The sequence below is a fragment of the Homarus americanus genome, unplaced genomic scaffold (assembly GCF_018991925.1).
Source record: "Homarus americanus isolate GMGI-L3 unplaced genomic scaffold, GMGI_Hamer_2.0 scaffold9847, whole genome shotgun sequence".
Taxonomy (NCBI): Eukaryota; Metazoa; Arthropoda; class Malacostraca; order Decapoda; family Nephropidae; genus Homarus; species Homarus americanus.
Window position 1 is genome coordinate 1,076,736 of NW_024721178.1, and position 26,722 is coordinate 1,103,457.

General features: G+C 37.4%; 1 protein-coding gene across 1 annotated transcript; it reads right to left on the reverse strand.

The window, feature by feature from the left end:
- Positions 1-144: 144 nt before the first annotated feature.
- Positions 145-26,563, reverse strand: LOC121861642 (protein ELYS-like; the record flags this gene model as incomplete). The annotated part of the gene is made up of 25 exons (XM_042359538.1): positions 26,425-26,563; positions 22,261-22,543; positions 21,883-22,032; positions 19,349-19,496; positions 18,655-18,783; positions 17,652-17,832; positions 16,570-16,688; positions 16,033-16,323; positions 15,423-15,541; positions 14,282-14,489; positions 13,763-13,950; positions 13,140-13,320; positions 11,140-11,286; positions 9,904-10,078; positions 9,480-9,740; positions 7,144-7,255; positions 6,833-6,925; positions 6,355-6,538; positions 5,143-5,287; positions 4,612-4,738; positions 2,579-2,859; positions 1,607-1,816; positions 1,263-1,392; positions 775-871; positions 145-437 (listed from the first exon to the last, which is right to left on the reverse strand). Coding segments are annotated over exons 2-25 (4,245 nt in total), but the record flags the coding sequence as incomplete, so codon positions are not given.
- Between the last annotated feature and the right edge of the window lie 159 nt (positions 26,564-26,722).

Consider the following 26,722-nt stretch of genomic DNA (forward strand, 5'->3'; position numbering starts at 1 on the left):
CACTTTAAATTCTTCTACCTCCTTCTCTTCCTCCACTTCAAATCCTTCTACCTCCTTCTCTTCCTCCACTTCAAATTCTTCTACATCCTTCTCTTCCTCCACTTCAAATTCTTCTGCATCCTTCTCTTCCTCCACTTCAAATTCTTCTACCTCCTCCTCTTCATCCACTTCAAATTCTTTTACCTGTTTCTCTTCCTTCCGTTCATATTCCACGTCCATCTCTGCTTCTTCTTCTTCTATATCCTTTTCTGTCTCCTCCTCCTCCTCTTCTGAAGCATAGTTATCATCCACTGGCATCACCTCTTCTTCCTCATCCTCAGCTTGTTCCTTTGCAACAATCTCGTCATCCATTTTCATTTTGGGAAGGTGGAAACGCAGTTGCTTAGGAGTCATGCTGGTATCATTAGCTCGACTTTGCAGTGTGTCATCAGCAGTTGCTAAAAGGGCAAACACAGAACAGTAAAGTACATTATATAAATTGATTCCTGCAGTCTTAAAACTCTACAAAGGGCCATTATCAACATTCCAAGTAATCTAGAGAATAGAACAATCTGATCAAATTTTGTTAACTCCACTACCCCTCTCTTGCACACATCAAAATCTTTATTGACTATGGTTCTCTTAAGAGTTATTTCTTATGGTACCTTATGGACTTGTTAACAGTGTTATCACATTACAATATAAGATACAAAAATTTATTTCAAAAAGCTATAACAGATAGAGAGAGAGAGAATTAAGGTATACTTTATAAATTATAGCTTCAAGAACACATACATGTGCTGCCCTTCTTAGCACTGAGTCGAGGAAACACAGGGATTGAAGTATCACTGGCTGCAGACGGGCTTAGTGGTCTCTGTACCATCTGACGCACCTGCAGTGTTTAAAATATATTAATGGCACATGAGCTGTGTCTACCTTATATGAACAAAGTTTGTACACTGGTAACATTACATATGGATCTCCTTAATTACCACCAGAATATCACCCTCATCCTCAACATCTGGAAATACACCACACACACAAATGTTCATCCTTTACTTATTGTCATTTACTCATTTTTATTGGTTTAAGGGGTGTGTTCTGCTGTGTTATTCCTTTTAAAGCAAGGCCCTAATTCTGGTTTATATGTCACTTTACATAAGCCAGCATCACAATTCTATTCACTCAATTTATCACCCTCCCATATTGGTCTTCCTCGCGTGTTAACGTGAAAATTCAGGTCTGGGTTCTAGGGCTAGTTTGACCTGTGTACTGTATCTTACCTTAAGTATTGACTGAGGTGTATCAACAAGAGGGGACTCAGCACTTGACTGTACCCCAGACTTTCTTTTTCTTATAATTTTGGGAGTCTGTAGCAACGACATCAAGTCTGACGAGATATTCTGGGTCATACTGTGGGAGAAAATAATGTCAGCAAATGTAGTTTTAAATGAAGGAAAAAAAACATTATTAATAATTATTTAAATTCCAAATGCCAAAACTCTCTCTTATTATTCAATGCTCTTTTTTGGATGAATATGCATGAATTAACTTGATGGTCATTAATGAACTCCTTCACCACAATACTGTACAATATATGTAACTGGTACTTAAGTTATCCACTCACCCGGCATTTATTTCTGATCCTGAAACATACATGCTTCTTCTTAAAACAGATTCCATGAGCTTTGATACATCATCACGTATAAGGGAAGATTCTCCTAGGTGACTCCTTTTTACGGAAGGACTGAAGAGCCCAATCTCAACCTCTTCCTCCTCAATAAACCTGGAGTGTGATGCTTGAACTCGAGAGGGGAACACTACATGAGACGTATCTCTGTTGAGAAGATAATATAGTAACTTTAAAAAATCTATGGAAAATTAATTAGTGGTTATTTGTATAAAATAAGTTAAATTAAACTTAAAATCTTGTTAGCTTATGTTGTAAGAACTAGTGCTGGGTGTTCAAACTTGAAGATGTGAAAACTTGTTGACAGTGCTTGCAGATGATCCGCATGCGTCACATTATTTTGCATTAATCCTTTAATTGCGGATTTTCTATCTGCGGGTACCATGTATCCACGGTTTTCACTCTGTATACCATTTCACCAACTGTGGCATTTAATTTTATGTATCCACAGATTAGTATGGCATCTTCATCCCTCCCAGTCTAATGCATTCCCCCATAATTGTGAGGAATAAATAAAAATACTAATAATAAATAAAAGAAAAGAAAAAATACTGCATTATCATTTGGTAACCGTTTCACTAAGGGCATGGAAGACAGGTGCATGCTACCCCCCTCCCCCTTCCACAATTGTCTGTATGAAAGATTGTGTGTGTATTAACCAAAAAAAAAAAAAAAAAAAGTATATCTACCCAAAAATACTAGTTGAAAAATAACCATAATACAGCACATAGGTTGGCCTGGTAGAGGGAAGCTGAGATCCCCGATGCCACACCCAGGACTCAAGTTTGACCAACAATGACACACTTTTTAGTTCATTCAAAGCCTAAGCATGCATACCTGCTGATGGTGAGAATCTGAATGGGGAATAAAGTGATTTATGATAAAATAAGTTTTTAAGGTTAGCCTTACCTTAATGAGCTTCTCTTTGGTGTGAATGCATCTGAAATGTCATCAGACTTTCCTGGTTCGTGTGCTTTGCGCCTCTGAGATTTGTTTCTAAATGGTGTGAAAGGTGCAATGGCCGCCTGCTTTGAAGACCATTCATCTTTATTATCCTCGAACATTCTATTGATGTTGGCAGTATGAGACCTGGGACTTGAGGCAGCTTGACGGATCTGTGCAGAAAGTGGCTGAGGCTTTGAATAGATGACCCGTGTAGGACCAACCTTCCTCAACATACCACCCGACAACTGGAGGAAAAAATTAATAAATAAATACAAATAACTTCAATATCAGACAAATATGTTCAAAGGATAAGGATGGTGGAGCAGTAACCATACTGTTCCCCCAACCACACACTAAGCAAAGTGAGTGACATGCTGGCCCACATTGTTCAAGAAACTAGCTCAGAGCGCAACCTGAGCAAGGGTGTATATATATGTCATGGGTTGCGTTAGGCTTACCCACGCAACCAACTCCAAAGTTTGTTTTACCAGAGATAAGACACCCGGCGAGGCATAACTGGGACATGTATTTTTCAATTAATGTATGTTAGCCAGCCTTTAGGGGGGTGAGCAGTGAAACAGTGTTGTACTGTTCATCGCTTCACACCCAAAAACCTCATTTTAAATAGTATCCCCTGAGCCATGGGTTAGTTAAGACGTCGTCTCCATCCTCTCCCTCCTGAAAGGGGGCAGGACACCACACCACACAGAGTCCTCCACTGCCACTCCGTCCTGTGAACCGTCGTCGACACGAGACTAAGCGTGTTCACCTAGGTTGTTATCCCCGTGGAAATATCACGTGTGGATGCCTGGTTGCGACAAGAGCAATCCAGGCTGGCCTATCAAACCTACAGTAAATGGTTAATTAATTCACGCTTACAGAGTTCTCCTGCACGACACCCGTCTACAGTGACCGTGATCGACACGAGACTAAGTGTGTTAACCTAGGTTTGTTATCCCCGTGGAAATATCACGTGTGGAAGCCTGGTTGCGACAAAAGCAATCCAGGCTGGTCTATTGCACCTAAATGGTTAATTCAAGTCACGCTTACCAGTTCTCCTTGCCGCGACAACCGTCTCCCGTGACTGTCAGTGACGCGAGACTATGTGTGGTAACCCAAGAGTACTTTTTGTTGCTATGGCCCGTGGAAAGAAGTTCTTGTGCGGAAGCCTGGTTGCAACAAAAGCAATCCAGGCTGGCAGTAAATGTATCACTTGAAGAATTAAGGCTCTGTTAGGTCATACCCATAGTAGAGTAATCACTTGTGTTCCCAAGTTAAAATTCTCTTTTAGAAGATTAATTTTATTACAGCGTGAATGTGAGTGAATCATATATCCATGCAAATTGTAAATCATTGTATGGAAGCTTGACAAATAAATGTAAGTGCAATTATCTGCCCGTATCTGTGATCCTATCTTATTATTACTAAAGGTAATGACTGATTGGTTATGACAAAGTATAACCAATAACTTAGATAGATGTTGGAAATTAAATGAATCTATTAAATCATCATTTATCAAGTATAAATCATGGAATGTCGAGTGGTGGAGTGAACTTCTACGTAGATACGCCATAATCTCCTGTAAGTAATCAGTGTGAAGGTATCAAACTCCACGGTAAGAAATAAGAAATACGACATATTATTATCTTTATATAATATAATCCACTCCTACTACCACCGATGCACCCAAATCCATGACAATATACATATATAGTATATACACATGTATGAAAAGTTCTCGCTCACAAAAATGGTGGAGAAATGCCCAAAAATCAACATTTAATGCATAAACTACCCTAAAACAGAGGGACAACTCACACTGCAAGATACCAAGATGACAGAACCTTCATTATGAACTTTCAGTTAGGCACTCATAAACAGATGTGACCCTTCTCCTCTCTCCTACACTAACACATATGCTTTGATAAAATACTATTTGAAAATGTACTAATATTGCTCAACCTGGCATTGTGTTAAAAAAAAAAAAAAAATCTTACTCTCTTAGCAACATCGGGTAAGTGAGTGAGGTAGCCATGGACAAGTGCAGATCGCGCTCCCTGTCGCTTCTTAGCAGTGCACAAGCCTCCACGCAAACTGTCCTGAAGGCCAGCGGCTTCATCATACCTGGAAGTGGCAAATATTTACCAATAAGATGACAATCCATCATATGAAAACAAATTGTCTGGCACTCATTTACAAATGAGTCTGACAAACATTAACATGCAAAATCAGTACATTAAAAAACACTACCACCAGAATAAGACCCAAAAAAATATTTATATATTATAGAGGTACCAATTCTTCCACAGTTGTACTGCTATAGAAGGCCAAGAGCCATCTGAGGTTTAGAAGCAGAAAACTATTTTCTCTTCCTTCATGTGAGAAGGAATGAAGTTGAATAACATTTTCAAACTTGCTCAGCTGTTAACACCCTACTGATGACCAAACAAGTACAGTACAAGTGCTGACATTTATCATACAATGTGAAATAACCATGAAACTGAATAAATAACAAAATAACTACTAACCTGGCCCTTTGGAGGTAATAAACGAGAAGATAGTCATGAGCAGATGTATTAGTTGAGGCTTGGAGGTAGGAAACAAGTGCTTCTTCCTCCAAAGGTGAAAGGGGTAGGTGAATAACACACTCCAACTTTCCTAGCTGTTCACACCCTGTTGATAGCAAAATATTTCACTGTAAACACAAAATTCAACCAATTTTGTAAAAACTCGAATCAAAATACAAAAACCATATGTGCTGCAAGTAGGACCCGTTCACACTGTCTCCTTGTACCATGCAGTTTTCCCAGGGAAGGAGGAGTATCTGGTGCTATGAGGCACTTGGCATGGAGCTGCATGGGAGTTTTGCATTAGTTTGGCATGGATTGGTTCCAATGACTGAATGCAGTGCCACCTCAGCCAGCTTCTCACTCAGTCTAATGGCCATGGGCCACCTTTAAAGCACTTTAGAGTCTGGGAGTATCAAATGATTAAAACAGGGGGTTCTCAACCAGGGGGGAATTTCCCCCTCAGGTTTTCAGGGGGGGGGGGGAACTGATACTAATATGGAAAAAATAAAGGATTTTCAGTATTATATGCATATTATTTGGAATGCACTTTTTGAGGCAGACAATCTTGGAAAGGAGGGGGGAATGACATTCTGACATATGGTGAAAGGGGTGCATGGGGCAAACAAGGTTGAGAACCACTGGATTAAAAGATTCCGAATCGTCGTCGTCCCCCCCCCCCAATTGGTACTGCATGTGAGGAAGCATCCCCGCACTTGGGAAAAGGTGGGAGTAGTAGTCTGGGCATCAGCGTGTGCATTGGAGCATAAACGATCATATATGAATACAGGCAGTGCTTTATTTCACCAACTCTAAACACTCAGTTGCCTCGTCTGGCTTGTTGCTTAAGTGTGTGAAACATTATGAGAGACTGTCTTAAAAATCATGTCAGAATCATGTTTCTCCCCTCGGCAGGTGCCACCATTGTTAAGTTGTCATTTTATCAACTGCATGTGCCTTCTTCATGAATATCATATCTAAGACTATTTCTATCTCTGCTAGAACCTACAACAGTACCTCTTGTCAGTACACCAAAATACAGAGTTCTATCTCATAATTTTTAGTGTTGTTGGACTACTGCAGTACTAACATTGGTACACACTTAAGGACCTTAGTTGTTGAAGCTCAATACAGTAATAACATTACCACATAACAACAACAAAAAAGACTTACCAGTAAAAAGGTGGTTGAGAAGATCCTGAGAGTTATTCTTGATGCGATGTGACCGTTGGTAGTGGAAGGCTTCCCTGACGAGTCCATTGGCCAATAGGAGAGTTAAATGTAATCTTATATCATCGAGATCTACCTTGGGAGGTTGACGAATTTGAGCATATGTCAAGGCTCTACTGTGTTCACCCTTGTTTAAAAGAAAAAGAAAAAACACTGGTTATGTTACATAGAAAATGCATTACTGTTTATTTTATGGAAAAATTAGAAATTTCTCCCTATTTAAGTTTGCTAAGTCCCTTTGAAAATTTTTGCATTAAGTATGAATAAATTTAAAAGCAGCCAATATGGATATAGTTACACAGTATTGCATTGTCTTTTGCAACAGTAGACTCCACCTAATGTACAGCATTTTTAAAATTATACAACATTCCATGATTCATAATCACAGTACAAAAGAACCCATTCATTTGGTAAAATTAACCTGGTAAAGAAAAGCCTTCATAATACGACGGTGCTGCCACGATGTTATGTCATTGGTGTTCACAAGTGGATCCAGCAACACGTTGAGCCCCTCCTATAAAGATAAGAGAACATGGACATTAAGGATACAGTACTAGCTAAGTTTGATAAAATGATAAGCCAAATAAGACAATCCTAATCCTAATGGCTGGGAGCACAGTTTAATTTTTTTATAAACTCTGCACTACATGACAATGATTTTGATCATTTCCTGGCACTGTCGATTTACATTATCAGTTTCCACAATTAATCAGTTTTATATCATTGACTCACCTGGAAATCCTTATGATCCAGAAGCCAAAAGGCCTGTGTTAACTTGATATGTGATGGAGACAGTGAAAAGCTGGAGGGATACTTCACAAGCTCCTCGACAACCCTGACATACCTATTGGAAAAAGTTACACACACTTATTGTATAAAAATATAATTTAATAAATGGCCTACTCACTGTCTTTCATAACATACATTTTAAAAATTAAAACAAAACTTATTATGTATCTAGTTCTGATTTACTGGTCTTGGACCATGGAAATGGACTGTTCCGGATTATTTAGAAGGATAATTAAGTACACTATAAATACAGTAGAACGTCGATATAACACGGGGTACGTTCCAAGAGGGGTCGCTTTTAATCAAATTCGCACTAAATCGAAGTGTTGTTTCAATGGAATAATTTAGTTTGGTACTTGAGAGAAACACAAAATACTAAAAAGACTGAGTCTACCCAGATGCACCTCAGCCCATCTCCTAGAATAAACAAAACATTGTTTTTTTGTAGTATTATGTTAAAACAAACACTCATAAATCAACACAGCAAAAATTATGGGACGTGAAATGGTCTGTTTACTAGTGGTCAGCTGATGGGAAGATGTGAGGAGGGGAAGAGGTGAGGTGATATGTTTGACAGTTGATGCCAAGGTCTAGTGCTTATTTATTTATGTCCTTAAGAGTGACTAAGTTTTTCTCTTATAAAATGTCACTTAACTAACCTGGGAGAATATAATTAACATTGCTGGAATTCTTATAAGATAATGATTAGTTTGAATATAAACATGCTATAGTTTGCATTAGACATACAAATTTTGGTTCTAATTACAAATGGCTAAAATTTCTATCTTTTGTGCAAAATATATGACGTTTATATTCAAATCATTCGCTGTCTTGCAAGGATTCTAGCAATGGGAATTACATTCTCCTAACTTTAGTCTGTGCTATTATATAAGATAAAAACTTAAGTCTACTGTATAACCACCAAACCCTGGCTGGGAGGGGAGGAGGGAGGGAGGAAGGAAGGAAGGGGAGGTGACAGTGACATGCTTGACAGTTGGCACCAAAAGTCTAGTGCAGTATTTACTTGTTTATTTGTCCTTTAGATTGAGGGATTTTTTTTTTTTAGAAAATGTTACAGAAGTGACCGAGGAGAATATAATTTACATTGCTGGAATTCTTATAAGATAGTGATTAATTTGAATATAATCATGTTATAGTTTGCACTAGACAAAAATTTTAGTAATCATTTAGCACATTATTTTGAGTACATGTACAGTACAGCTTAGCCCTTAGGACAGTGAAGAGTGCCCAGAGAAACATTAGGTGCGAATTTTAAAATATGATGCGCAAAATAGGAAAGCTTCGCTTTAAATTAAAACATTGTCCTTAATTGTGGGTGTCCCTTTAAATCAATAATCTTAAATAGTATCGCTTTAAATCGACGTTCTACTGTATTACATCTTAAGATTATTATTCTTTAGAAGAAGTGTTAGCAAGCAGATGTATGGAAAATTAAGGATGAGCCTCACCCAGTGAAAAACTTGTGAAAGATTTTATAACAATACTGTACTGGACAAGATCACCTGATACATGTAATGGGCTAATCCTTAACTAGCTATATTCTTCCTCACCCAAACAAGTTTATATCATGATGTGGTGGCTTTAAGATGCGCAATATGTTACATGTTGTCCGGCCAAAGGGGATCTAGGATCTGGATATATACTGTATATGCCAACTTTTACCCTTAACTGGAGTTGAAAAATAACGGACTCCATTAATTTGTATTCCATAAAAAGGTGATGGCACTGGTAATGATATTGGAGTCAGGCTCTATTATGACTTGTTGCAATGTAAGTCTTCCAATACTGTATAAGGGAGCTACCTGGCAAGAAGTGTTTAGCCAAAAAGTTTTGGGTGTTAAAATCTTTCATAATTTACCAAAATGCATAGTAAGAAAAGTTTAATGTACAGTATGTCAAAGTAGACCAGGCTAGAACTTTCATGTCCAAGTTCCACAAAGAAAAGTTCCAAAGTGGTTATCTGGCATTTATGAGAAATCAAAGAACTACAGTATACAGTATATACTTGTTTTTGTATATTAGCTTTGTAAATATTTTTTCCAAGATCTAAATACATATTTTAACACACACACAGCATTTACTGGAGTTGAAGAAAATTTCAGTTCTGAAGTCTATATGAAACTTTTCAAATTATGTTACCCAGATTTGTCTAAAGTCAATAATCTAGTTACTATCAGCCTTAGTCACTCATTATTGTTTGGGAAGTGTCTTAAGTTATTTAATAAATAATTTCACTGTCATAAATACAAAGAACTCACCCATCAGACAGGAGAGAAGCAAGGTCAAGGAAGAGATACTGCACTATACGATGTTTAGTGGTGGTCGATACATCAGGGAGGAGGAAGGTGGCAAGGAGAGCGTGAAGTGAGGGAGGAGGATACATTCTGCTGCCTCCCTCTCTTTCCCAAGCCTCCCAAATGCTACCGCCCGCACCTCCAACAGCATCGTTCAGCAAGCCATCAATCATCAACACCTCATGGCCAACGAGAGTTGAACTAAGGCGCTGGATTTCAGAACGTCTGTAGGTATATTTGAAAATCATAATTTTTTATAGTAACAAGCTTGAAAAAATTTTAAGGAAAGAATTGATAAAAGAAACAAAAGTATGGAAATCAATTGTCCATGGACATTATATTACCACAACAAAATGGCAGAAAATATACAGAACGAAATGATGCGAACCTATTTTTATATATGCGCCGTAAGAGCTCTGCAGGGAATGGTACATGACATTCCTCGATGACATCCTCAGTAGGGGTGTGAGAAAGAAGTCCACAGTGATAGAACCACAGCACCACGCTCAAGTGTAACATTAGAAGACTCACAACTTGAACACGATTTTCTAATTCACCAGCACCTGTAAAATACCAATCCAGTACTATATTAATGTAATAATAATACAGTATACTTGTACTGTATCTGTAAAACCAAAATGATAGTTTTTAATAGCAGCATTTTTTTGCACATCAAAAACCATTTCTAAATATAAGTAAAAAGTAGCTAAGTAATGGGTCAATTTCAACTTCCATTACAGTACAACTAAAACAATGAATAAATTCTATACCAATACTATAATGAAGTTCTAGAACCACAAGTGGAAACAAAATATCCACACGTTCTCTTCTTTAGGAATATTTTCTGTTGAGTTTGCATTTCAAAACTAAGAGTGCCATGAGTACTCCTACTATCAAAGAACAGTGTTAACATCTGCAGGCCAAAGGGTGATCTTCAAGATAAATACTGTAGTTAAGTTTCTCTCCACAGGGTCACTGATCAAACAAGCTGTAGCTATTATGGTGATTTTAAGCTGTAGGCATTAATAGACTGTCTAAGAAGCTTGGCCACGGACTGATTTGTAGGAAAAGCCCACAAAGTAGTTCCCCATTTTACGACAGTTCTAAAGGGAGAATGAAACCTTTATGGCAGTTCTGACCTGGAACCTTTAATACTGGCTTGAGTAACAGAAACATTTATCATGTCTGCTTTTCATGAAGAAGCAGTAACAGCAAACTAAAGCTTGCCTGTATATTGTCTAATGCCAGCTAATACATCTTTAATAATGATCGGCACTTGTATTACTATGAACTACCAATTTCCTTGTCATATATTCTTCATTTTTATTGATATTGAAACAGTTTATTAAGCCACAGAAATACAGAGGGGATAATAATAACAATACCGACCTGGCTGAACCATTGTGGATTAGGAGTAATTTAATTTTGAATTTGGAGGTACGAATTATGTTTGTTTTTTACTGTACAGTATATCACATCGAATACTATTTAACAGAAGGGTATTCGTGACCTAATTATGATACACTTCACAAAATCAAATTGACTCATAAGATAATAAATTTTTCTTTTAAAATTTCTGTAAATGGCATGTAAAAAAAATTAGTTTAAACTGGCTTTGTCATACCTTGCAGAGTGATCATATTCGTACTGGCATAATCACGAATGGTAGTAATGATGGTGGTGAGGGAAGCAAGGCTGGTCAGGTTCTGGTGGAGAGTGGCGATGCTCTCAGAACTCATCACCCCACAGTCAGGATCAAACAAAGGTAAAGCTGAAAGTATTGAAATAATTATATAAACATAAAGGAAAAATATTTCATTAGAGTCAAGTTTATAGTTATTATGTACAATTACCTAAAAAAAAATAAAAAAAAATAAACTGGGGGGTGCTGGTGGTAGAGTGGTACCGCTCTTGCCTTCGCAAGCGAGATGTCACGGGTTCGATTCCCAGGCCGGTGGAAGTTGTTTGGACATACTTCCTAGCCCCCATTAGTCCCTGTTCACCTAGCAGTAAAGTAGGTACCTGGTGTAAATCGAAAGTTGCGAATTCATATTCAGGGACAAGTTGTTGGAGCTTCCAATAACTTGACATAAAAACCAGACTCTTCAGGCTTCTATGCCCTTGACTCTTCAGGCTTCTACGCCCTTAACTCATGAGACATAAAGGCAAGCATTAACTTAGTATGCTTTCCTGTTGGGCGCTGTAAACGCTTCTGCGCTTCAACTTACACAAGGATGTAGGGGGGTGCCCAATAAATGGGAGAAAAAATAAATAAAATAAAATAAAATAAATAATAAAGTTATGGGCTTCAGTAAATGAACTAGATATGTTAGCTGTATACTGTAGTATTTGTAATAATACATCCATACTTTGAAACACATGCGTAAACATACAAACAAGCCTGACAAATTGCAGTACGACCAGTCATCCTAACCAACACCACCTCAACTTTGACTCCTGGTATATTTATATTACAGCTATCATAGAATAACAACCATAATGTACACTGAAACCCATAATTCACCCCCCCCCCAAAAAAAAAATTATAGTCAAAAGATTTATAATTCTTTACATTTTAAACATTGGCAATTGTACAGTTTAGCAACATTATTTATGCATTAAACCAAAATCACTTTACCAAAATTCATTATTTACTCTGAGTTAGTATCCATGAACAGATATCATGCACATTTCATATTCTTAATGTTTTAAATTAAACCCATAAATGGAAAAGTTTTGCTTATTTCATGATGCCTCTTTCTTTTGGTGGAATATCACTTATACTGTACACCAGCTTACCACCCACACAATGAAGCCATAATAAACGTAAATGGTGCATTATTCAGCTCATGAATTTGGAATATTTCATTAAGAGTACTTTGGTAAGAGGTGTTTTTGTTTAATGCAATATTTGGAAGGCAGGTGTAAAACTGTACATTACAGGTATCCCCCGATTTAAGATAGAGTTGTGTTCCTGAAAGCTCTAACGTTAACTGAAATATCATAAATCAGGTCCCTTTTAACATGGGTTTCAATGGAATACGTTCCTGGCCTGTCCAACACAAGACACTTAACACAGGAAAAACGATCCTTCACTCATTAAATAAATGTTTTCCACTCACCAAAAATGGCAAATTATCACAGCGACCACAAGGCTATGCAATGAAACATCTCAATGAAATGCATGACAAAAAAGATATATTCATACAATATCTCTATAATTTTCCAACTCAATATGCATGGAGTTATTAACCTTGAGAAATAGTGAAAGACATGGATAGCAATAAGCATTGAGAGAAGGTCAGAAGACAGGATTGTTGCAAGGCTTGAGAAACAGTAGATATTCATTCTGTATGGATAATTACAACCCTTCAAAATTGTGTGGTTGGAGAATGTGTAACTGAGCAAATCTATCAATGGAAGAAAAGACAATCTTTTTGTCCGTGATCCAACAGTGGCCCCATGAAGAACACTAATCATTGAACAAGTAAAATATTTTAGTTATTAAAAATTTAGATACATTAAAGCATTCTACTTGTTCATACTCTCAAGAGATTATCACACCAATCAAATGACACCTTAACTTTCAATAAAGTCAAAATATACACAGTAATTCATACTCACAGAGATTATCATTTGTAGCCTTGATGGTACAGACACGAGACCATGACCATTCAAGAAGAGAGGGCAACGAGCAGCCCAAGTTAGTGAACCGTCCTTCAGAGAATTCAGCAACACATTGGACCAAAAGAGATATTAGCTGTTGATCCAGTGCTACATTGAGTAGGGCTTCACGTTCTATCACCTGAAGAAGAGAACAGCTGAAACTCGGCACCAACACAATCATGTTTCAAAGCACTTATTTTGAACTATACTGCCATATTTGAAATGGCAAAGCTAAATAAGAAAAGCTGAGCCAATTGGAAGATATTAATAAAATTCCAGCAACTTAACCATTAATCCCTTTATTACATTTAATGTAAATGAACACTGTGCTTATATTATAACAAGTAATTCCTAAATGGTAAGCTTGTCAGAGAATTACTCAAACTTCAAGCTCTTCCCTTTGGAAGAAACTCTTTTAATTGACTGTACAACAATACTGCAGTCACTTTAATTGGATTGTATGGGTGCCTCAATTCAGAATCAGGACCAAGTTGGAAGTTTGCAATAAGAAAGTTTACACCCATGTCTGAAAATCAGTTGTAACCAACAGTAGACTGCAGTACATAATAACTTGTACTCACCATAGAAGAACCAATGGAAGGGGGTTGAGCATCTTGAGGTATGAGGCCAGCAAACACACACATGGCATAGGCCTCCTCTGGACTCACTATTGCCGAAGGGCCACAAGAAGTGAGGTGAACAAGTGCTGCCTGTTGTGCACTCTGGCAAAGGTACTCCATCAAACCTTCACTGGTCAGCACATGAGCATCTGTAAGTGCAGTTGCTAAGGTTAGTCAACTACAGTATATAATATAATGTACTCCATTCCCTGTTTAAGTGTGTGTGTGTATATATATATATATATATATATATATATATATATATATATATATATATATATATATATATATATATATATATATATATATATATATATATATATATATATATATATATATATATATATTATTACCTTATCAAGCTATGGTGTTCATTTCTTGATTTCTAGTGTATAATGGAGGCAGCTTTCTTTGTAAGAATAGAATGAGGGATAATGAGTTCTGTACCAAAGTGCATGGTCTGTAAATCACAGCACTCACCATAAGATAATGCTGCTGGGAACCAGTCACTGTCGTTACAAGTGCGGGACATGTGTCGCGTCCATGATGCAGGTATTGGTGCAGCACCCAAGACACACTCACTTGGACCTCCATTTGTGTTACTTCCTGGTACTCTGTCTAGCACATGAAAGCTCATGTAGGGGCACAGATGATCGTTCTCCAGCTTTAAACTTGAGGGCATTTGTGCCTGAAGGAGTAAAATCATTTGTAAATTCATCTATCAATTCATATGAAACCCTCAAAGGGGCAATAAATTAAATTTTACTCAACATCAGGTTTTAAGTGGAAGTTGGGATGAGAAATTTGATTCACAGCATCAATAATTTCCAATAAAGATTTCCATATATATTTCAGCTACTACAATACTGTACAGTACAATAGAATTTTTTTGTTTAACTATTTTTGTTTGTACGTAGTGTATACACTACTGAACAAGCAGCAGCCATAATATGTGCAGTACTATAGTTTAATCAAAAAGTTCTGTCAGGATTGTTGGTAATTGCAAGCCGATTGACACTGCTAAGAAATATTTTGAAAAAGTTCAATTACCAGGTACTGTATATACTTGTGCAAACCAATCTCAAATATAGTTTGACCCCTGATTTTGGGGTAAAAAAAATTGGATATCTCTTGTATTATTCAAACGTAGCTTTTGAGAAATACAGGTACTCCCCGACTTACGACGGGGTTAGGGACCGACGTCCAGGTCGTAAGTCGAAATGGTCGTAAGTCAGAAATGCTTAAATAACATAGAAAATCTAAAATTGGTGACTCTTTCTTCTCAGCACCACAAAACACTCACTTTTAAGCTTGCCAGCCATTTTAAAGTGAATTACAGATGAAAATTTTGTCTGTGTACTGACTTTGGGACTCAAAAATACATAATTTGACCAAATTTTGGTACGACTGAGGCAGGTCGTAAGTGCGGATGGACGTAAATCGAGTAGGTCGTAAGTCGGGGAGTAACTGTACTAGAAAGGCAAAGGATTTAGACAACCCTACCGAGATAACAGAAGTCACAATGTTCATTTTGAAATTCATCGTACCCCTCCATAAAAGATACTTTTTAGAGCGAGTGTACAACCTACTGCAGTAGAAAGAATCCAGCACAATGTCTTACCTGGTACCACTGATTGATGTCAAACACAGCCAAATAATGGTTGATGGAGACCTGTCCTTGTTCTAGAGTACCTCCTACCCAACCAAACATACATAAGCTCTGCTCAGGCACAGGTCCAGCTGAAAGTATGGTACTATATAAGGGTATTTTTTTATTTATTCATGTCTGATTACAATTACAATCAAACTTAGTAAAGTACAGCAATCAACTTTTTATGCATCCTTATTGATCAGCATTCTTTTTTAATAGTTTAAATGTTTTGTTTTGTTTTAACAATGGGCATTAGGAAAGTAAAATTATGCAATCTTAATGCTTCTTAAATTAATTATTTGTTAATCTGCAACTGTTCCTGTCTCTTCTCACACCCCTCTTCTTTATTGCTGTATTCCCAATACTTTCACTACATTTACCTTGCTACAAATTAACCCCACTACTATATACTTGGTAATGTGCAGTACAGGATATCATTAAACTCGATTTTAATATAATAGTTTTAACTCTTCTTCTAATCTCGAATTTCTAATAATTACACCTAATTTCTCAAATCATTATTCTCATTTGCCAAGTTTTCACATCAGGAATGCAGTATTGTACATTTTTCACAACTTACAGTCTTCATCAGGTGTAGCCAGAGCAGACACTGATGATGATCCGCCAGGAGTGGCTGAGGTTTGTGTTGTTTGTCGTACAGTCATCGCTGCAAAGACTAAACTGGGTTCCACTGGCTGCCCCTTAAGGCCAAGTCCACCAACGGCATCAAATTCAAATCTGGGTGATATAGATGCCAGGCCCTGGTACCACAACCCATGACCTTCAATCCAAACCTTGCTATCATAGTTCATGGCATACATCGTGCATAATGCGTGTGAACCAGTCCCTTTGCTATTTTTATTATCTTTGCCTGGTGGTAAAGAAAGAAACACAAATCATGTGATATATCAAAATGTTTTTCTTTAAAGAAACAATTTCACTAAATATCATTAACATAAATTAAGAAAATATTTACTAGTATTTCATGTATAATTCATTTACAACTCTAATGCTAAGTTAGTTATTCAGGTCCTTTAATATTCATATACAACTGTTTTGTCAATATCAAAGAAGACAAGACCAACGATAAATAATCACGTCTTAACTACATTCTCACCTGCAGGACCCCAGCTACGACACAGCCAGAGATACACAAAGTTTTTGGGGTCATTTTCTGGTTCTTGACAAGCAAAAGAATGAACAGGTGGCATATTAACTTCATATGGGCTTGCACAGCTATGGAAAACATAATAAAAAGTTATTACTAAGGATCCTTGATAAAATTTCAAACATGAAATTTTGAAAATATATTAATATATAATAATCAATACTGTATATATTAACTGTAGTAAATTACTAGTTTGAAGTGTACCATGTTACCAAGGGGATTTTAAATCTTTTGAGACAAAGCAGAAAGGCAGGTTTTTAATAAAGGTATATACTGTAGATATCAGATAATGATGTAAGGAGGCAGGAGGGATGACAACATTTTGAAAGGTTTAATACCAGACAAACTGCAGGGCATTATGCATGGGAACTAAATAAACAAGATAATGACAACTGTAACCATGGCAATCATAATAGCTCAAACTGTAATAAGTAAACCTGACTTGTATTTTCCCATCAGTAATAATCCCCAAAATATTATGAAAGGAATCTATCATACAAAACTACAATTGTTATAGAAAATAAAGTTAATAGACAGCAAAGTCTACAGCCACACACCATAATATGACCACATATAAGAGTTTATAAAAAGGACACCCAACAGTGAGATGTGGATGGACAAAGTCTAGTCCTCTAAGCAAGCAAAGTGTATGTTCATTGAAAAAGGATTTATCATCACACTAAATGAGAATGTTCTATTGTTCTGAAAGGGAGACATGCAACATGTACTTATAAATACAATACAGTGAAAATCCTTAAGTTTTTCACTGTAATTATGTACTCAGAAGACATAATCCAGCTTACTACTAATGGAGTGATGTGAAACATGCGTGTTTTTCCTTTCTTTTAAGGACTGAAAGAAGGGATGATACACAGCCCCTATGTGAGATCATACAATAATTTAGGAGCCAACTCATGATATCAATCATGTGATCATTGCATAGCATAAAACAGATTAGAATGAGGCTTGATATTTTTCCCAAACACATTCCTCCCCTACCCCCAAAAGATAATTAAATTCACATAACTTACTCAATAGTGAGTGTTGACAGGTTAATAATCTGGAAAGCTCCAAAGTTGTAGCCAACAATAAGAGACGCTAGTTGAGGAATGAATGACAAGGCAGTTATGTTCACAAGATGTCCAGAAGTCTCAAACAGAATGTTATCATCTGGGCCAATCAACTGGAATCGTCCACCATAGCTCATACCATCTGTGAGAAGTTTAGAAATCTGTACAGTAAGAACAATACCAGAAAAACACTAATTTTCATGCTAATTAAAACAAATGAAGTGAAATAATTTATAATAATTCTGGAAACACAGTTTGGTCTAGTAGGGCGAGAACTAGGGGATGTAGCAACAGGGAGTCTAACTTGGAGACCTCTTCAAGGCCATACCCACACATTCACTTCACACATATACGGTACACACCCACACTCTCCATTTTTCTTATTTTATAGCAACATGGCATCTCCACAGATGTACTGAAAAATTTCTATTTAATTTACATCAAGCAATTGCAATGTATTTGACTCAAATTTAATCAAATGTACAATAAAGTATTGTTTAGTGAAGGAAGAGGCAACTTAGGCTTTTACGGGTGTTATTCGTGGCCATAGAACCTAACTTCCTTTTCACCACAAGCTTTTAGTCTTGCTAATGGCGGGGTTTTCAAGAACCCCCGCGGTTGGTGAGGGATTACTGTCTACAAAACTTGTGGGATATCGGTGTTTTAATTACAGTACTGGAGAAATTAAGACACAAGTGTTTCCCATATATATGTGAATTTTGTGAAAATATGTGTCAACTAAAATACAGTATCATTTATTATGTGGAAAATCAATTCTCATTACCTAAAAGTATAGTTGTTCTATTATGTCAACAAGGGATCAGTAGCAAGTTTTTCTTATGTGTTTCAAGAGGGAGAAAATTCATTGTTATCAATGACCTTGATCTAATGAAAACAATGCTTATGTTAAAAAAAAAAATAATTAACACCCCTATTAAGAACAGATTCTAAAGTTTAGACTGACCACTAAGACACATGGTGGGATGGCAGTTTTGCATTATAGCATTGATGCGACTTCGCTCAGCTTGAGGATCAGGTGTCACAACACTGGTTAAATTTCCAGGGGAAATCTCATCAGACAACACTTTGTTTCCTGAAAAAGAACTTAATATCAGAAAATATAAAGGGAAACAGATTAATAGCAAACAGCACCCAAAAATCACAAAAAAAAACACTGGCACAGTCAGGCTGAAGCACCACCAAGGAGGTCATTGTTGTACAGTACATTGATATGAAAGTAAACTGTATGTGGCTTAGACCCAATAAAAGTACTCATTAACAAACCTACACAAAAGCAGTTAAATGTACTGTATAAGCAAAGCTTTATGTCAATTATTTCCTTAAGAATCCAGTATGTACAGTATATGAAAGATACAGGGTATTCTAATTTTTTTAATTACAGTACAGTACAGGGTATTAGATTTAAGTTACAAGTTTGGGTCCTGGGAGTCTATCTCCTAAGCCTGTTGTCAATAAAAGCATCACTCACGACAAACTTAGTGGTATAAAACTATCTTTGGTGGGCAAGACCAGTACATTCTCTCACTCATGAAAGGGTTAAGTATAATACACTGGATTTTATGAACCATGCCAATCAGCCTTTCCCATTATACACCTGGGTACACCAATATACCAAAATTAGCAAGAACAAAACTAACCTCCTAGATCCAGTGCCAAATCAAGGAGATGCAATGTACCATGTGATGTGCCCACCACCAGAAGCCCATGCCATGGCCGTAGCTCAGATGCTAAAGTACCTGAATCTACGCTCATTTCACCACCCGACACCATGCATAATGATGTGACCTGAAAAATAAAAGGAATAAAAAATCAGCAGGACAAACTTTTATATAGTCAGGGGAAACCAATTACAGTCCAATGATTTCCCTTTCGCCGGAATAATTGGTGCAGAGCGGTTCTGGGATTGAGAGATATCCAGGTATAGACAAACTTTCTCATCCCAGAATTTTTCAGTGTACTGGGGAATGTTTACTCTTGAGTCTAAACTACGTATCTAGCACAGACACATAGAGCTAGATTTATCTATGCAAACACCACTGTTCATGTACATTATATTAGAAATAAACAAAATATACTACTGTACACACTATACTGTACTTCCCATCATAAAACATTGTTTTAAGGTTGTGATGCAGGCAGGCCAAATGGTGATATAATGATACAGGATGGCCTGCCTTTGTCCTGTCCTACCTCCTGTAGCAGGCGTTGCTGTCACTCTCCTCTCCCTCCATGAAGGAGGGATTGTACACACACTGTATACTGTACATAAAGTACACCCTCTACACACTAGCATAGCTGATTATATGCTGGTACAATAATGTACAGTACAGTTCTGCACAACATGACTGTATGTGAAAACAGCACTGAGCAAGTGAACAAGCTTGTACAATGGCAGCAGACAATGAACTAAAAGTGTTATGATGCAAAAGTTTGAGGAGATAAGCTTCGAAATACATCAACTGAGGGCCCCCCACATCATAAGGTTCACTCAGACCACCCCAGGCGAAACCCGTTTTTTGTTGGAAAGCACAATTTTCGGACTAGCTCTATACGAAGGTGGTTGATAAGATCTCCTTACTATACTGTAAATAAAGTTGAAAGCTCTTTGAAAAAAGGGTAGAACATCAATTTGTGGCAGACAGGAAAGTATGGGCTTGGCTTTCACGTCATCACGTGCTCTCGTCCCGTTAGTGAGTGAGTGGAGCGGGCGGCCAATCACAGCGGCCGGCCAGCAGCCTCCTCCCCCATCTCGACCAATGACAGTGAGCGTCTGCCATCTACGTCATGGCCTCTCAAGCCAATGAACGCAAAATCCCTCTCCCTCAGTTCTCTTTTGTTGTGGCGGGATCTACACTCAGATATCGATTAAAGTAAAAAAAAAAAAAAGCCATAAGCGGGTGGGAGTTTTGTTGCTTCAAGTCAACATTGCAACAACCCAGTACATTACTTCATGATGCGCTACATACCATCTGCAAGTACAGTCCTTTAGCTTCAAAATGCACACAAAATTAATGCTGTATCTCAAAGAAGAAAAGAAAAAAAGTTATGCATGTTTGAAGTCGGAAAAACTTACAACACGGTTTTCTCGGCTTTCAAATTTTGGCACGAGTAACATGACAGTAGTGGCCAATCTCAGGTCATGAGCAATCTGAGCCTACCCACCCGGCAAGCGTCCCCACATCAGGAACACGATGCAATATATCAGAAATTCAATCCTATGCCTATAACGGAGAGATGTTCTCAGAATTTCCCGGAAATGTATACGATGTATTGCTCAGAAATTCGTTCCCATGCCTGGAAAGGGGATAATTTTCCTGGAATGCTCCTTTTTTCCCCCAGCTATTGGAGAGTTCTGGTGATCAAAGATTCTGGCAAATGGGGAGATTACTGTATCATTAATATAATTTCATCGTAACTGTTATTGCCGCTGGCTTCAGCCTCAGTGCTGGTGTGTGATGCCATTAAATCTTTCGACCTGTGACCTCGCCAGATGTAGAAGTGTTTACAGACAAGTCCTGGTTCTGCTGAGTGGACTGTCTTAGACAGGTGGCGGTGGCTGCCCGCCCCTCCTTGAGACAGATCGCCCTCTCTAGTGATGCTGTGAAGACCAGCCTTCTCCTGTCCGAGAATTCGTGCTGGGACGATTTACGCAATACTGTTTTCTCTTGGAACACCATACTGATCTGCATTGACCCGCACTTGTAAGTACAGCCTAAGTGATGACATACACCTCGGTACTGAAATATTGTTGACTAATTACGCCTACTCGTTTCTGCCTAACCTGGAATAATAAGACAATGCAGAGTGAAGCGAAGCTAAGATTAATAGAGTTATGAACTTTGTGTTATGTCAGTATGTTTAATAAATTGTAATTAAAGATAAAATTGTGTGAGACTAACTAATTACTATTTACCGATAGGAGAAGGCTGGTCTTCACAGCATCACGAGAGAGGGCGATCTGTCTCATGGAGGGCCGGGCAGCCACCGCCACCAGTCTAAGACAGTCCACTCAGCAGAACCAGGACTTGTCTGTAAACACTTCTACGTCTGGCGAGGTCACAGGTCGAAAGATTTAATGGTATCACACACCAGCACTGTAGCTGAAGCCAGTGGCGATAACAATAACCATTCAACAATTACCATTAAAACACAAATTCTCAACACTTATTACCTTGTGAGTGAAATGAAAAACCCGTGTAAGTCTTGAAGAATAGAGAGACAGAAGTGCTACCATTCCCTGGGGTTTACGGTCAGCACCGAGGTCTACACCAACCACGACTTGAGATATCGTCCCTGGACCAACCCCACACACACTCGTTACCTGCAAAAATAATATTTACCTAGTTTTCACATGTTCAAATCATAACTGTATCATAACATGTAAAATAGCAAATGGAATTATCATTTTGGATCCATCTTCATCCTCAGTTGCTGCAGAGGGCTTAACTACTGAATTACTATTAGAGTATATCTTACATTATGCTACACAGTACAGTATTACTTTTATAATTACCACCAATAACTTGCATGCAAGTCACACCATGCCTACCCGAGTGCCTGTGTTGTGTAGTATAGCGCCAAAAGTCCATGCGGCTTTTCGTGTCCCTGTGCTGGGTTCAATTATTTCCACAGTTGGACCGGCAGCTCTCCATGCAAGCTGACCACCACCAACAAATCCACCCAGCACAGGGAATTGAGTTACACTGTTGCTTAAAGCCTTGCCTGGGTCTTCTGAATTTAGGGTTGCCTCTCCTTCATAAGTGAGTCCAGGTAAGGGAGTGTGACGTACAGCACTCCCCACCTGCACTACACTCACACCCACCATCTCTAACCTGAAATATATCAAATCACTGAATAACCCATGGTTAAAGCATGTAAAATTACCACAATATTATGAAAATTGCAAATCCTCTCCTTTTGGGGGGATATTCTTGGGGTTGGGAAGAATTTTTTTTTTTATATAAAGTTGGGAGGTTAACCTGTGCAGGGCCAGAGTACAGTACAGTATTACAGTACCAACCAGAGCACAGTACTGTTACATAATTAGCTACCAGAAATATAGTGAATATAAAATTAATAATTTTGAAGTATACTGTTATGCTCTGAGCAGTTAATGTTCTTCAAGATTTTCACTAAAACACTTGTCTTAATATATTGTATGCAATCTAGTGGCAGAGCAAAGAAAAAAAAACACACTGGAATTTACTTATGAAGCATTAAGTAGATTGCCTCACAAGATTATGCATGCTTCAGTAATATAAAAATAAACCTACTATAAGGCCCAGCTATTAACATAACATAAGAACATAAGAATGGAGGAAACTGCAGCGGGCCTATTGACCCATACTGGGCAGTCCCGTTTATACCCAACCCCTATTGCTCATATAAGCATCCAACCTATGTTTGAAGCTATCCAGCGTATTCGAGTTAATGATGATTAGGCTTAGGATAATTATGCATTTAAAAATGGCTAAATATGCATGCAAATATGCAGTAAAAACTGAGAAAATATGCACTTTACAATATGTTAATAAATAATAACTACTAAGTTAATAACACCTATTCTGTACATTTTCTCAGTAAATTTACTTTCCTGGACAGGATGTCGCCAAAGTAGGATTTTTTAAAGAAGGATTAAATACAAAAACAATATACTGACAAAGTAATTTATTAAACAATACTGAAAAAAGTATTTTCCTTTTAAGAAAATAGAAGAACAAAAGAGTGTCAGGTGGGAACTGGTGGAGCCCGTGCATCTATACCCTGCCTGGCTGAACACGAACCCATCACGTACAATTCATGTCCACTGACCAGCCAATCACGGCCTAGCTAACCACAGCCTAATGTTGAGCTATATAAATGTCACTTAAGTATGTTCCTTTTGGATATTATGACACTAAAACAAAATCGCGTATTTTCGGTTTTGTATTAGTGCAATAAAATGGACTTTTATATTTCAAATATCAGTAATTTCTGCCCCAGCGTTGCTGTTATGCTCGCGAATTTTTTGACCCTTGAGGTTGAAGAATGTTTTATAATATTTTGGAATTTTCCAAATATATGCCTTATAAAACAAAAAAAATATGAATATGCACTTTAGCTCAAAAATGGCTTAAATATGCATTTCCATATGCAAATGCATAATTATCCTAAGCCTAATGATGATATTTGGTAACTTGTTCCATTCATCCACTACTCTGTTTCCAAACCAGTGTTTACCTATTTCACGCCAAAATCTAAATTTGTCTAATTTAAAACCATTGTTACGAGTTCGCTCCTGGTTGGATAGCTTGAGTACCTTCGTAATGTCCCCTTTGTTTAACCCTGACTTCCATTTATACACCTCTATCATGTCGCCCCTCACTATACGTCTCTCGAGGGAGTGCAAAGGTTCCTAATGCCCGGGATTAGTCTCGTCATTCTCCTCTGGATTCTTTCCCATGATTCTATATCCATTCTGTAATACAGTGACCAGAATTGAACTGCGTAATCCAGGTGAGGTCTCACAAGCGCTAGATATAATTTTAAGATGACCTCGCTAGTCTTGTAACTAACACTCCTTTGTATGAACCCAAGTACTTTATTAGCCTTGTTACGAGCAGAAACACATTGTTTACATGGCTTAAGATTCCTACTTATCATTACTCCTAAATCTCTCTCGCAGTCGGATTCCACAATGGCATCGTTGTTCATCTGGTAACTGGTTTCCCTGTTTACATCTCCTATACTGAGTACTTTACATTTGTCCACATTGAATTTCATCTGCCATTTTTCCGACCATTCGAAAAATTTGTTTAGATCTTCCTGTAGTTTTGCAGAGTCCTCGTCAGATTTAATTACACGTCCTATTTTAGTGTCATCAGCAAATTTACTTATAATGCTGTCTATGCCGATATCTATGCCGTTTATGCTCACTCGCTGTTTCTTGTCCCGTAACCACGCCCTAATCCATTTAAGGATATTACTTTTGATGCCATGCGCTTCTACCTTTCTAATTAGTCTTTCGTGGGGGACTCTGTCGAAGGCTTTGCTAAAGTCGAGATATACCACATCATAATTGTGCCCCTCGTTCACCGATTCGAAAACTGATGAAAAGAATGTTAATAGATTAGTTAGACATGAACATGTATGTCTTGATTGTTACAAGGTCTCCCTATTGATGATAGTCCGCTTTAACGATGGTCATATACTGTACACCATCCCATTATTTACGATGTAAACAATGCGAATGAACTATGGTCATCGTCCGGCCAATGCGGAATATGGAACACATCTCGCCGTTACATTTTTTTTTACCTTACAGAGAGAGAACATCACTAACATTTTTTATTATACTATGCTTTGGTGACTGAAGTGATTTTTGCTACCGGTATATTTTTTTGTACTAACTGTAAAGTTCTTTGCCTCTGTTGTTATAAACCCAATGTGAGCAGTGTCGGCCGCTACCATTGTTTTTACGTTATCATCATTCGCTCTGTTTTTGTAACTGTGAAGTGAGTAGTGTAACTTTGAAAATGTCTGGGAAGGCCAAGGAACCCAAGAAAACCGTGTCTCTGGAGGTGAAGCTGTGTGGGAGTCAGAGTGACGTCTCCACTCCACCTTCATGAGTCCCCTTAGCCTCAAAAGGGACATGTAAAGATGACCAGGCTTGTTTTGAATGATGTGGTGAGTGTTGTTTAATTGTGTTGTAGGTACAGTATAGCATTTGTGTAGATGGAGTGATACACGTGGGTGTCTGACTGGCTGGAAACATATCCAAATGAACCCCATGTTATAATGATCCCGATTTATGATATTTTGACCAGCGGTGGGTTTATCAGGAACGGAACTCCATCGTAAATAGAGAGATACCTGCACTGAACCATTATGGCAACCAACAAAATCTAACCTACCAAACCAAAGCAACCTAAAAAAAAATATATATATATATATATATATATATATATATATATATATATATATATATATATATATATATATATATATATATATATATATATATATATATATATACAGTATCTTCTATTTCATTTACCCCCGAAAAATAAGAGTAACCTCCCAAAAATAATGCTTGCACTGAACTGCTAACAAACATTCCAAAAGAAACAGAATCACCTACATTACAACATGACTAACAGACATGTTGTCATCTGTGTAAAATTCAAGAGAAAAATTGTAAGTGATATTACCCATACATGAAAAGTATAAACAGAAATATATTAAAACATAGATATTTAACCATATAAGTTGTATTGGGCTTAAATCATGTATGGTATTTTCCAAAAGAAATTAAATAAAAAGTAATGAACAACAACCTGTACTTACGTTAATTCATATTTTCCTTTAAATACCATTGGATTTTCATTTATGTATTAGAGCACATTTTTAAGTGAGAATCCCTTAGAGAAATAACGATTGTTGGGGCGCCAAATAATCCCTATAAACCACGCCGACAAGAATGTTAGGCTAGGTATATATTACCGTAGGTCTAGTTGGTTTGTCTAATGTCCTGTCCGGTAATATTACACACAGGCTATATATACTTTGATATCTAACAATATAAACTGTGCATTGAACACGAGTATGAAGCCACAGTCTTGTATTTTAAAAGTCTTCTCCCAACAACCTATGGGGTCCAATCGTCTAACTCTCATATTTCCCTATATAAATAACACCCATGATTATTACCATTACCAGATAATTCTTTACTCACCGGTGGTAATTTTATGTATCTCAAATTTCAAACCATAGAGGTATATTAGGGTATGAGAAGGTTTAAATGACGATCACTACATCATATCACGCGGAATAACAAACCGCCATGATGGACTCCGGAGAACTGACCAATCAGCGACGAGATAAAGTCGGCCATGTTGGATTATAGCTTTATCCGAATGGTTGTCTCAAGTTATTAAATCACCCATTAACTCGTTATCAAACTCACCGCTCAATACCGTATTATAGCAAATATTAAATAATAATTGTAGAATATATTTTATTATTTTATCTGG